At 43.3% G+C, this 12,961-nt stretch overlaps 1 protein-coding gene and 1 long non-coding RNA gene across 2 annotated transcripts in view; one reads left to right on the top strand and one right to left on the bottom strand.

Moving 5' to 3' along the window:
- Positions 1-6,336, bottom strand: part of JARID2 (jumonji and AT-rich interaction domain containing 2) — a 302,580-nt gene extending 296,244 nt beyond the window's left edge. The window contains exon 1 of the mRNA XM_007054880.4: positions 2,938-6,336. Within this exon, the coding sequence (XP_007054942.3) occupies positions 2,938-2,982 (45 nt within the window). The 5' untranslated portion in view covers positions 2,983-6,336. The remainder of the gene's footprint in view (positions 1-2,937) is intronic.
- Positions 4,375-12,961, top strand: part of LOC119565622 — a 65,900-nt gene continuing 57,313 nt past the window's right edge. Inside the window, exon 1 of the long non-coding RNA XR_006288134.1 lies at positions 4,375-4,442. This is a non-coding gene — a long non-coding RNA (uncharacterized LOC119565622). The remainder of the gene's footprint in view (positions 4,443-12,961) is intronic.

The following is a 12,961-nucleotide window of genomic DNA, read 5'->3' as shown; positions in this document are numbered from 1 at the left end:
CATATCTTACTTCAAATTCATCCTTGCAGTAAAACATCATATGTAGCCAGCAATATAGGCAATCATTATACTCCACTATGGGAATGTCACATAATCCCTTACAAGCCAGCTCTTCCATAGACAGAGATCAGAGATTGCTTAGCATAGTGATTGATTTATTTGAGTAACTATGAGCTGAAAACACAAATGTTCCAGTGTCCCTAAAATAGCAAAACCTCCAAAGCAATTAGAATGTGGATCAGACTTAAAATTTTTGTGAAGTGCCTGAAAGGTTTTACATGAAATAAAACCAACTGTGTCCCTCTGAGGGAGGGAGTTCAGGTGGACAAGCTGTGTGAGATTAGCTAAATGGAAAAAAGATAGAGTGCACACTATCAAAGGCAAAACTCATTTTTATATTTTTAAATAAAGTCTTTACAAAATGCCAGGAACTGGAGGCCCTTTCTGATAGCTGTGCTTCAAATCTGGGGTTTGAGTGACCATGCCTGGGACTGAAACATGCAGACAAAAGACTTGAGTGGGTGCATATGTGTGTGTATTAAAGGAAAGATGCTGCCCAGGATGCTCTACTATGACACTGCAATACTTAAAGAGGTTTCAGAAAAAAAGAAAGGTGCCGTGCTCTGTTGGTATAACTTCACCCCCTGTGCCACCAACCCACACAGGAGTGCCTCTACTTTACCATATCAAGTTATACCACGTAGGAAAAATAGAATGACTAACCCTTTCTTCTTAAAGGGCATCAGGGAAGTGTACCTCCTACCTAAAGATGAGGTAGATTAGCTCCCTGCTCTGAACCAAATTAAACAGGCTCAGACTCCACTTAATAGGAAGGGAGAAAGAGGTTGATAGAAGTTGCTGTGTATGCAATGCTTGCTACACCTGCTCACCTGGTAAGAGGAGAGAACAGTGCTGGGTGCCAAAGCTACATCCTCCCCAGTAGCAGCAGCCAGTGCCCTCGTGACTCCCCCTCTTCCCCAGCCTAAGCGGCCCGCCTCACATTTGACGTCACAGAGGAGGGGGAGGGGGAAATCAGAACATTGATGAGACGAAGATTCCACCGAGCCCAGGCCCTTCCCTTTGTGACGTCACAGAACAACAACAAGAACCTGGCACTGACTGGGCTGAGTGGCCGGGAACCCGGGGTCTCGTAATGACATTCCGCTTAACCTGTTGCCGCTGCTCGAGAGGATGCATGGGAAATCGACCAGGCCAGCCCAAAGCAGCAGCAGCAGCCATGCTTGTGTCTGTGCCTGCTACTCACTGCAATAGTGCAGCAACCCACACATTCCCCGCTCCCCACACAGAGGAACACAGTAACCTGCACTCCCTGGCCCCCTCTCCAAAAGCTATTTCCCTCCATTCCGAAGTTAAACTTGTGAACACAGGATACATTGTCTCCCTACCATGCTCACAGGTCTCTTTCATACCTTGCCTCTTGGGCAAGAGTGGGGGTGACAGTAGTTTTATTAATTCTTTAACAAGCACGATAGGCAAAACCAGAGGAAGATTCTATTGTTCACTCGTACAGACGTGGTGTGGCTTTAAAATATAGGTTATTTTATTTTAATTAAACACTACAAATTCTTCCCCCATTCTGCTTTGTTTCACTGCCTGGGAAACGTGCACGTCTTACATGTTTCGTTAGACTTTCTAGACAATGTTCCTGTTTCGATGCAATACTTTAAACTAGTCCGCTTCAGACTCCCAATTCCTCTGCAATGCGGATGTATTTTTAATTCGTAAATTCGGTGCAGAATACCTTTAAGTTTTTAATTTTTTCCTAACCCCTCGTTTCTCTAAATTATATTTTAAAGAGAAGAGACAAACATCGATAGAAATAGGCATCTTAAGTCAATTTACCTTTTATTAAATCTATTTTAAAACAAGGCAAAAAGGGTCCCGAAGGTCACCCCCCCTCCCCCCAAAAAATACATATATACACCCCTCACGGAAAAAAGCCAGAAATGATAATACAGCATATTCTACAACTTTTTTTTTTTAAAGTGTTGCGTCTCATATCTTGAGGTAAGCATTTTCTGAACAAAATGAAATATTTTATTTTCAACATGCAGATAAAAATAATTATTAGTTCTGCTGCATATCTGACGAATCCCCTCCGTTTTTCCAAACTTAAAGACTCGCCTTATGCCAATCAAAATGTAGCTGAAGCAGGACCAAAAATCAACTATCCCTGCAAATGTATACGTTTAAAGGGTTTGACTATTTCAAGCGTCTGGTTAAGCAGTTGTATAAAATAGGTGTACAGCCTGAACTATACCATATTCTTCAAGCATTTCGAGACACCATCATGCATTTTTAAACTAAACCAAGCCATTTCCCTATTATTAAAGTCAATCCTAACAAACGCATTCCCTGTAACATGATCCCCGACTGGTTTGGTTTCTACTGCAAGCCAGATAAGCAAACGATCACATATATTACATTTGATGTGGTAGTGCAAGAAACAAGCTCGCCATAACCAGACATTCGATTTCAACTTAAAAGGCTTTCAACAACCATAGTGTCTTCACTAAACAGGACTATAAATACACACATATAAAACATGTTATTTTGCATGTAAAGTGCATTATTAATAAATCCAAATGAAAAAGCAGTTTAGTAACATTATCGCAGCAGCCCCCCCTTGAGCTCCCTGCCTTTCATCTAAAACTAGATTATGATTGTGTCATTTGAGGTCAATACATTTATTCACTTGAGGTATCGCTACACAAATCTGGCTTTATAACTAAACTGGGCAGAAGGTTTTGGAATTTAAAAGGGTTTTTGAAACTCCCCCACACTTAAGGAAAATAAAAATCAGTATTACTAGTCATTTGTTTCAAACCTTTATAGCTGCAGGATTAGCTATAAACTTGACATTCACTGCCATTTCCTAAAACTGGGAGTCAAATGATATATGTTATAACCACTTACGTATTTCTTTTGAATTATATTCCTCTTGGGTCTTTCTTTACTCATTCTGGTATCCAAATTCTGATTGCAAAAGGGGACAATTGCTTCATGAAGTAAAGCCGCAACAATTTTTTGTTAAAATACCCCCCCCAAATCCAGTTTTTGTTTGTAGTAGTATCTTGTAATCCGACTTTCTTTCCTCACAAGGTGATTTTCTTTCCAATAAATCCGAGATATGGGGAATGGAAAAAAAAGAAGGACGAATGCGAAGCAAACAAAAAAAAAATCACTTTGGAGAAACATTCATAATGGAAATTTTCTCCCTAACACAAAAAACGACGCCCTTGATATCCCCTTTTCTCTTTCCCAAGCCACCTAAGCGATCTGTACGTCCTTAGTGTCTGAGCTGTAGTTACATCTTGCAAAAGGAAAGGGACTGAAAGGAGAAGATAAATAAAAATGTTGGAAGTCACGTTTGTGCTGCTGCAGCAAGGGAAAGCAGCAGAGACAACTCCAGCAGCAGCAGCTTCTCTAGCAGCAGCGCAGCAGCAGTGAAGGCTGCACGCACTGTGTGTGTCCCTGCTCCTCCAGCTCTCCCCTAACCAATGAGAGCCGCGCTCCGGCAGCAACTTTAAATGGACCTGAATTTTTTTTTTTTTAAATCTCTCGGTTAGGGCTTGGCCTCAATTCGCACCCAGGCCCCCGGCCGCACGCCCCCACCGAGCTGCATTCAGCAGCCGCCGCCCGCCCAGCGGAGTGCCTCCTGCAGGGCAAATGTCAGACACCTCGGCCTCCCTTTCGCATTCAAACCCGGCCTCTGGCGAGCCGTGGCCGGCGGCCCCTGAGAGGGAGCGGAGAGGGTGAATTGGGCGATGATCCCTAGCGTGCGGCACGCTCACTCGCCCCCCCCCCTTGCCCTGTCTGCAAAGCTCTTGAATTATCCTCCTGCCCCGCGAGCCGCTCGTCCCCTCACATCCCACGCGCCGGGCCCCGCCGGGCGATCAGCACCGGGCCTCGCCGGCCAACGCGCCGCGGGAACTCCGCGTGCCCCCTTGGAATAATCCCTTGGGCTCTGGGAAAGTTGTAGTTCCCTCCACCACAAAATGGCTACGGCTGGGAGAGGAGAAACTACAATTCCCAGCCTGCCCCGCGCGGCAGGGACCTGACGCTACCGTCGAGTGCCATCAGCCGCTCCGCCCCTCGCCTTGGACGCCGGGGCTGTTTGGTTGGTTGCCTGCGGGGCGGAGATTGTCCGCCAGGCCCCTGTCTCCCTCCTCCCGCGCTCTCGGCGGACGGGGGTTCGATAGAGGCTGGAGCGCGGAGAGAGGGGCGCGAGCCATGGAACGTTGGCCGGTGCAGGAGCTGGGGCTGCTGCGGGGGAAGGATGCTCGGGCCTCGCACTGGTGGGGGGGGGCTCCAGTGGCTGGGGCCGGCTCCAGTGGCTGGGGCTGGCCGGGGGCGGGGTCCCGTGTATGGCGGAGGAAGCTGCAATACTCGGAGAGCGTGCGGGGGAAGGAGCGACACAGGTTGGGGGAAGCCAGGACCCGTCCTAGTGGGAGGCTGTGGGGAGAAGGTGCCGGGCAGCTTTTACTGGGGGATTGCAGTGGTGCCAGGGACGCGCTTGTCATTGCAAAGCCGGGGTGGAGCAGAGGGAAGACTCCAAAATACCCTTTAAGTGGGAGACCTTGGAAGGGAGGAGGAAACGGATGGGGAGCATGTTTGGTTAAGAGGCAGTGGGAGGGGGATGTCTTTCGTGGAGATGGGAGGAAAAGAAGGGCGAGGCAGGTCCCGCCCACTTTTCCTTGGTAGGCTATGGCTGACAGGGGAACCATATGATACTGGGTGGAAAAATGGGACTTCCCTGCGAGGCTACAAAAGTAGGGGGAGGAAGGAGGCACAGGGGGGAGAGGGAGGCATTCTGAGGGAAGAATGAGGATTAAGGTGCCTGGACTGGGTTAGGATACTGCAGTAAGAAATGAAATTTACTTAAATTATCTTGTGGTGTAAAGGGACCTCTTGCTTTCCATCTAGTTATTGGGAGCCTGCTTAGCTTTTCAGTGAGTGTCACCTCAGGACAGCATGCCTGGTTTATATAAAACTTACTCAATATGTCTCCAAGGTATTCTAAGGTCACTCCCCTTCCCTCCCCCCATAATGCTGCAAAATCCCTGCTTCTGCACTGGATTAGTCTGAAGAGCTGAAACTCCTAGGCAGCAACAGCAGGACTAGTAAAATAACACACACCATAATCCTATAGCTTGATAGATTTTTAAAACCGCCCTAGTTTTGCTGGTGCCAAGGTGTGCTGCAAAGATGAGGATTTGCTTGCCATTGCAATTTGTAATGTTTGATCAAGGTAAAATATTTCCCAGTAATGAAAACAAACACTCTCATAAATGCAACATTTACTGTAGTTCATTGTATGTGATGTTTTAATCTCCTCAGTCTGCATTCAATTATTGTGCCTTTTGCTTTTTCCAAAATGTTTTTGTGTTTTTCCCTTGTTTATACACAAGAATCAAATGGTCAGCTGATTTAATTATAAAAATAAATGGACATGGTAATGTATGCAAGCTAGGAAATTACTAAAACCACATTTAAGTGTGTGTGTGTGATTGGGGTTGCTCAAATAGCTTAATTTCTTTATAAAAGGGAAGGGGGAGGAAAACAGTGATAAGAGAGCTTACATTTTCAAATATAACACCTCAGTCACAGAGAATTATTTCAGTTTTCAAATGAGAAACAGGGAGATAGAGAAATTTGAGTGACATTTCCTGATGTCATAAGACTGTGGAGGACTTCGGATGATGTTTCCCATTACTAATTCTGTATTCAAACCAGTGGCTGTTTCTCCATTTCCATGCAACCAAATAATATACTTTACATTTATAACATCTTCCAAATGAAGATCTTGGCACACTTCCCAAATTGTAATTTAGTCTTACATCATTCCTCTGAGGTAATAATATCTTCACCTTAAAGATATGGAAACGTAGGTACAAAGAGGTTAAATGACTTTGCTCAATGTCATATAAAGGCTATGGGAGAGCCAGGAATAGAACCCAGATCTTATGACTCCTAGTCATATGCTTTACCCACAAAACCATCCTTCCTCCCTTAAAGAGAGAACATTGTGCTCACATCCTGTAGAATTAGTGCACAAACTGCATTTGAAATATTAAATGAAAAGCAAAGTTACTTTTTAATATCCTAATCTTCCCTTCATGTTTTTCCATATTTTGTTGCTATTTATTTCAGGGTTTCTCTAATCTGACACATTTTAAACTTTTTTTTTAAGTTTTGGTTCTCAACTTTGTAAAATATCAAATTTATTAAAATTACTAAAGTGATTACTTATATATTTATTTATGAAACATCAACTCTGTGATAAAAGCTGTAATAATAATAAAATTACATTTTTAAGTCCCATTGTGAAGAGCTGTAGAAAACCACATCAGAACGACCACATTGGGTCAGACCAAAGGTCCATCTAGCCCAGTATCCTATCTTCTGACAGTGGCCAATGCCAGGTGCCCCAGAGGGAATGAACAGAACAGGTAATCAAGTGATCCATCCCCTGTCATCCAGTCATAGCTTCTGCAAACAGAGGTTAGGGACACCATTCCTGCCCATCCTGGCTAATAGCCATTGATGGATCTATCCTCCATGAACTTATCTAGTTCTTTTTTGAGCCCTGTTATAGTCTTGGGAATTATTTATCATAGAATTATTTATAGTATTCATATACACAAATGGAGTGATAGCTTCATTTTACCACGCTTCATCCTAAATTGGAAATACACTCATCAGCTGGCTAGTTACTCATCACTTGAATATAATTTGTTTTTATGTTAGAGGTGGGCTAAAACTCCTGCTTTTGGTTCTTCGTGATGTATACAGCAGGCCTGCAATGTTTTTTTTGTTTGTTGTTTTTTAAATAAATGTTTTTTTCTGCTTGTGCTTTACTTCACAAATTCTGGTCTCACCTACTGTGTTTTTCTTGGAAGGCTCTAATGATGACTGGAAAATAGTAGAGTTGTTGCATTACCAGGAACAAGCAAGTACAATCTGATTAACTGATATACTAGTGATTTCTCTCAGAACTGTTTAATTTTTTATTTAACTCAAGTGCCTAAGAAATACTTAAGAAAAAACACTTTTGTCAAAAATCCACTATCCTGCCTCTTCAGTTAAGGACTATAAAAGCTCTTATTCCCTGTCTCTGCATCCTCCAAGGAGGCATCCAGTAAAATCAGGCTTGACATTCCTGCTATTTCTAAGTTAACAAGAAGCAAAACATTTTTGAAACAAACATATCAGGCCTTTTTTTGTACAACAGAAATGAGCAAAAACCCTTTTTTCCACCTTCAGAATGCTTTTTGGGCAGATGTTTCACTTTGGCTCAAGGTGTCATGTTTCCTGCTAGTGGCTGTTCCACATAACAGATAAGAGCATGCTATTGCTGTTTCTCTTTTAGATCAGTTAGTAGAGATTGGGCGGTTGTTGCTGAAGATCCTTGCTTGTGTTCTCACGATTTGTTGTGGGGGAAGTTACACAAGAAAGCACCCATTGTGGTCCTGGAATCCTGCCCTTCTTATCCTACTGTGTTTCACCACCTCAGTACTGTGTTGACTGACTTGCTATAAATACTTAAAGTAGATTGTTTTACAAAAATGATTTATTAAACAGCGATACAGTGACTGTGTAGTCCATATCATGCAGTTGGTTTGAACAATATCATGCAGTTGGTTTGACATTAGTGGCTGCCACTCAATTTGATCAGGGGCTCCCATGGATGCCTTAACTTGATAGTGAGCTTAGTCCTAGCTACCATCAAATTATTCTGCCTTGGAGGTGTTTGAAAAGTGACAAAAAAAATGGCATTGTGGAGTTCCATGTTTGTGTCTCATTGATTTCTAGATCAAATCTATTTATCATAAGCTATTTTTATGACTTCCAATTATGCAGAAATCTGAAAGTTGAGTTTCTTCTTCAGCAAGATCAGTATGTTCTACACTGGGTTTCAACTATTGCTTGCAACCTTGGTGGCAGAACCAGATCTGTCAATCACTGGCAGGGCATAAGCTCCACTCTCTGAAGGATATGACCTTTAAATGGCACTAGTCTCTTGAAAGACAAGATACAAAAGGAGAAGACCCTTATGCTCGTTGGACTCTTCTGTACCTGATAATTCCAGGCACAGTAGCTTTGAGAGGAAAAAAAGAGAGCACGTCAAATATAGTAAGCAATGTGAGTCTTGAAGTCCTCTGTTGGAAGAACAGCTTTCTGAACTGGAGCCAGAGGCCGGAGGGAGGCAGGTACAAGATGAGCTCTTTGCTCTAGGCTGTTTTGAGACAGTGCTTACATGAGCTTTTCAGTCACCAGAGCAAGAGAGGAAAACAAGAAAATATTTTCTCTCTGGGTCAAAACTAGGTCCAGATACTCCTCTCTACTTGGTATGGGAGAATCCAACCAGATCTAAATGGGAATTCCCCACAAAATCTAAGTGCTTGAGTAGGCAGGCAACACATTTTTATAATGTAAAGCAAAACCAATATTATCTGGTTACCTTTAAGGCAGATGTAGCTCTTTCTTCCATAGTGAAATAGGATTATTTCCACATAGAACAGTTTTATATCCAAGGATCCTGTTGAGAGGTGAGTCGATTCTTCACTAAGCAGAAACTTCAATGGTACCTCTACAGCGAATTGATGCTGGAGGGCAGCCCTGAGATGGACAGAATCTATTTCAAAGACCCTAGAAAAAGATCCATGGCCTCTTTACAAAAGAGAATTATTCATAGCTGACATAGAATATCAGGGTTGGAAGGGATCTCAGCAGTCATCTAGTCCAACCCCCTGCTAAAAGCAGGACCAATCCCCAACTAAATTATCCCAGCCAGGGTTTTGTCAAGCCGGACCCTAAAAACCTCTAAGGAAGGAGATTCCACCACCACCCTAGGTAACCCATTCCAGTGCTTCACCACCCTCCTTGTGAAAAAGTTTTTCCTAATATCCAACCTAAACCTCCCCCACTGCAACTTGAGACCATTATTCCTTGTTCTGTCATCTGATACCACTGAGAACAGTCTACTTCCATCCTCTTTGGAACGCCCTTTCAGGTAATTGAAAGCAGCTATCAAACCCCCCCTCATTCTGCAGATGAAATAATCCTAGTTCCCGCAGCCTCTCCTCTCCCATGTGCTTCAGCCCCCTAATCATTTTTGTTGCCCTCCACTGGACTCTTTCCAATTTTTCCACATCCTTCTTGTAGCGTGGGGCCCAAAACTGGACACAGTACTCCAGATGAGGCCTCACCAATGCCAAATAGAGGGGAACGATCACGTCCCTTGATCTGCTGGCAATGCTCCTACTTATACAGCCCCAAATGCCATTAGCCTTCTTGGCAACAAGAGTACCCTGTTGACTCATATCCAGCTTCTCGTCCACCGTAACTCCTAGGTCTTTTTCTGCAGAATTGCTGCCTAGCCACTCGGTTCCTAGTCTGTAGCAGTGCATGGGATTCTTCCATCCTAAGTACAGGACTCTGTACTTGTCCTTGTTGAACCTCCTCAGATTTCTTTTGGCCCAATCTCTAATTTGTCTAGGCCCCTCTGTATCCTATCCCTACCCTTCAGCATATCTACCACTCCTCCCAGTTTAGTATCATCTGTAAACTTGCTGAGGGTGCAACCCATGCCATCCTCCACATCATTAATGAAGATATTGAACAAAACCGTCCCCAGGACTGATCCTGGGGGCATTCCGCTTGATACCAGCCACCAACTAGACATGGAGCCATTGATCACTACCCGTTGAGCCCGATGATCTAGCCAACTTTCTATCCACCTTATAGTCCATTCATCCAGCCCATACTTCTTTAACTTGCTGGCAAGAATACTGTGGGAGACTGTGTCAAAAGCTTTGCTAAAGTCAAGGAATAACACGTCCACCACTTTCTCCTCATCCACAGAGCCAGTTCTCATTTTAGAAGGCAATTAGGTTAGTCAGGCATGACTTGCCCTTGGTGAATCCATGCTGACTGTTCCTGATCACTTTCCTCTCCTTTAAGTGCTTCAAAATTGATCCCTTGAAGACCTGCTCCATGATTTTTCCAGGGACTGAGGTGAGGCTGACTGGCCTGTATTTCTCTAGATCCTCCTCCTTCCCTTTTTTAAAGATGGGCACTATATTAGCCTTTTTCCAGTCATCCGGGACCTCTCCTGCTCACCATGAGTTTTCAAAGATAATGGCCAATGGCTCTGCAATCACATCCGCCAACTCCTTTAGCACCCTTGCACGCAGTGTATCCGGCCCCATGGACTTGTGCTCGTCCAGCTTTTCTAAATAGTCCTGAACCACTTCTTTCTCCACAGAGGGCTGGTCACCTCCTTCCCTTACTGTGCTGCCCAGTGCAGTAGTCTGGGAGCTGACCTTGTTCGTGAAGACAGAGGCAAAAAAAGCATTGAGTACATTAGCTTTTTCCACATCCTCTGTCACTAGGTTGCCTCCCCCATTCAGTAAGGGGCCCACATTTTCCTTGACCACCTCCTTGTTGCTAATATACAGTACCTGCAGAAACCCTTCTTGTTACTCTTAACACCCCTTGCTAGCTGCAACGCCACATGCGATTTGGCCTTCCTGATTTCACTCCTGCATGCCTGAGCAATATTTTTATACTCCTCCCTGGTCATTTGTCCAATCTTCCACTTATTGCAAGCTTCTTTTTTGTGTTTAAGATCAGCAAGGATTTCACTGTTAAGCCAAGCTGGTCGCCTACCATATTTACTATTCTTTCTACACATCGGGATGATTTGTTCCTGCAACCTCAATAAGGATTCTTTAAAATACAGCCAGCTCTCCTGGACTCCTTCCCCCCTCCCCCCATGTTATTCTCCCAGAGGACCCTGCCCATCGGTTCCCTGAGGGAGTCAAAAATCTGCTTTTCTGAAGTCCAGGGTCCATATTCTGCTGTTCTCCTTTCTTCCTTGTGTCAGGATCCTGAACTCGACTATCTCATGGTCACTCCCTCTCAGGTTCCCATCCACTTTTGCTTCCCCTACTAATTCTTCCCTGTTTGTGAGCAGCAGGTCAAGAAGAACTCTGCCCCAGTTGTTTCATCCAGGACTTTCACCAGGAAATTGTCCCCTACACTTTCCAAAAACTTCCTGGATTGTCTGTTCACTGCTATATTGCTCTCCTAGCAGATATCGGGGTGATTCAAGTCCCCCATGAGAACCAGGGTCTGTGATCTAGTAACTTTTGTTAGTTGCCTGAAGAAAGCCTTGTCCACCTCATCTATGGAAGTGCTTCATTTCATTTTTCAGCCTGGGTCATGTGCTCTGATGTGTCTTTGAACTTGGAAGGCAAATAGGCAAAATATTTACTGGTACCCTTAAAGTTCTGGGGCATGATTTTTCAGTGAGCCAATGGATAGGGTCATGGTATATATAGCAACACAGTCAGATGAGCTACAAACCCAAGCAGTCATTTTCTGGTTTCTCCTACAATATAAAACTGGTATAACCAGTACAGGAGAGGCAGAAAGAACATGGGCTGAATTCATGTGATAACTCACCAGCCTTGAAACAAAGGGCCTGATGCCAGATTTTCCTAGCCATAAAAGGAATCTTGTATCCAGGGTAATCTGTGATTGTTTGTGAACAGATGGCCGATTACCACTTCATACAAATGACTTCTGGATACCTATCCCCAAAATGTAGCATATTTTCCCCAAATTATGGCTGCCCAAAATGAATGGGTTTTCTATACCTAAAATAGATGTAACTTTAAAGTCTGACATCTCAAGCTCCTGTAAGGCTAGAGACAAGAACTTTAGATAATTGGAAAAGGTGGTTTTCCAGATTCCCACTGGGGTACATTCACTTCTAACCCTGGGAGGTCCCAAAACATCAGATCTGAAAATTGTGACTTTTTAGGCTTAGAAAAACTATTTTTGGTCATTTTTAGAGGGTTTTAATGGCTTTCTCTCAGTTCTGTTTAGCTGAATTTATTATAACTAAGGCAACTAGGTTTACAGGTATAGGGTTTAAGAAATAAAGCCCCAACTTTTTTTAAACTCTAAAATATTCCTAGCGTAGTTTTTCTGTAATATGACATACAGAGTACATGATGGCATGCTGTGGGATAAGTGTTTTAATAGCACTTGTGTGGGGTGGCCAGCATAACTCACCTGTGAGTAACTCTAACATCCCAAACTCATGCTGGTAAAACCTTTATACCACACCATTCATGATTCATACATTTTTGTTTCATGTTCGGGAGGACAGAACTTTGCTAGGCAACAAGCAGAGACAATTTCTTCTTCGAGACTAATAGTTTAACTGCCCTTTTGGCAGCCATCTTTGTATTCAGGCTTTTATAAGGTCAACATTTTCTCAGTTACTTTAAGATCTCATTCGAGTTTGTTGTCTAGACTGTGGGCATAACCTCACTGTATGTTTTGTCCCTGATGGCCTTCTGTCTTGAGGAATCAAGAAAGGATAAGGTAGAACTACAGTTTCAGAGAGGCAACTAACTGTTCAGACTTCAAAAGCAGAGAAAGAAAGACCTTTGAGGAGACTTCAGAAGGGGAGAATGAAGGACCTTTGAGGACAGGAAATTCTCCATTTGGGCTTTATCTACACACAAACTTGCTGAGGACTACAGAAAGAATAGCATGATCTCATGGTTAAAACAGGGGAATGCTGCCCTGGAGACTACAGCCTCTTTCACTTTAGAACACTGATTCCTCTCCAGAGCAGGGCCTTCTTGTGCAGTGAATGAGCACAACAAGGGAAAAAATAGTATGTGATCGTGCAATTAAAGACTGTGTCATAATACATATGCACAAAGGAGGCAAATTAAGGTTGCCCAGGCAATCTAAATTCCGTCATTTCCTAATTTTTGAGTGCCTGACTTTGCAACCTTAACATTCTTTCAATATAGTTTTCTGTGTGTAATATGTATACATATAAAGTTTATTATGTTACATGAGATTTATAACTGTACTACATATATTTTACAAACTATAAAGCAAAAAAAGT

Source organism: Chelonia mydas, chromosome 2 (genome assembly GCF_015237465.2).
Source record: "Chelonia mydas isolate rCheMyd1 chromosome 2, rCheMyd1.pri.v2, whole genome shotgun sequence".
Taxonomy (NCBI): Eukaryota; Metazoa; Chordata; order Testudines; family Cheloniidae; genus Chelonia; species Chelonia mydas.
This window is presented reverse-complemented; position numbering and strand designations above follow the sequence as displayed.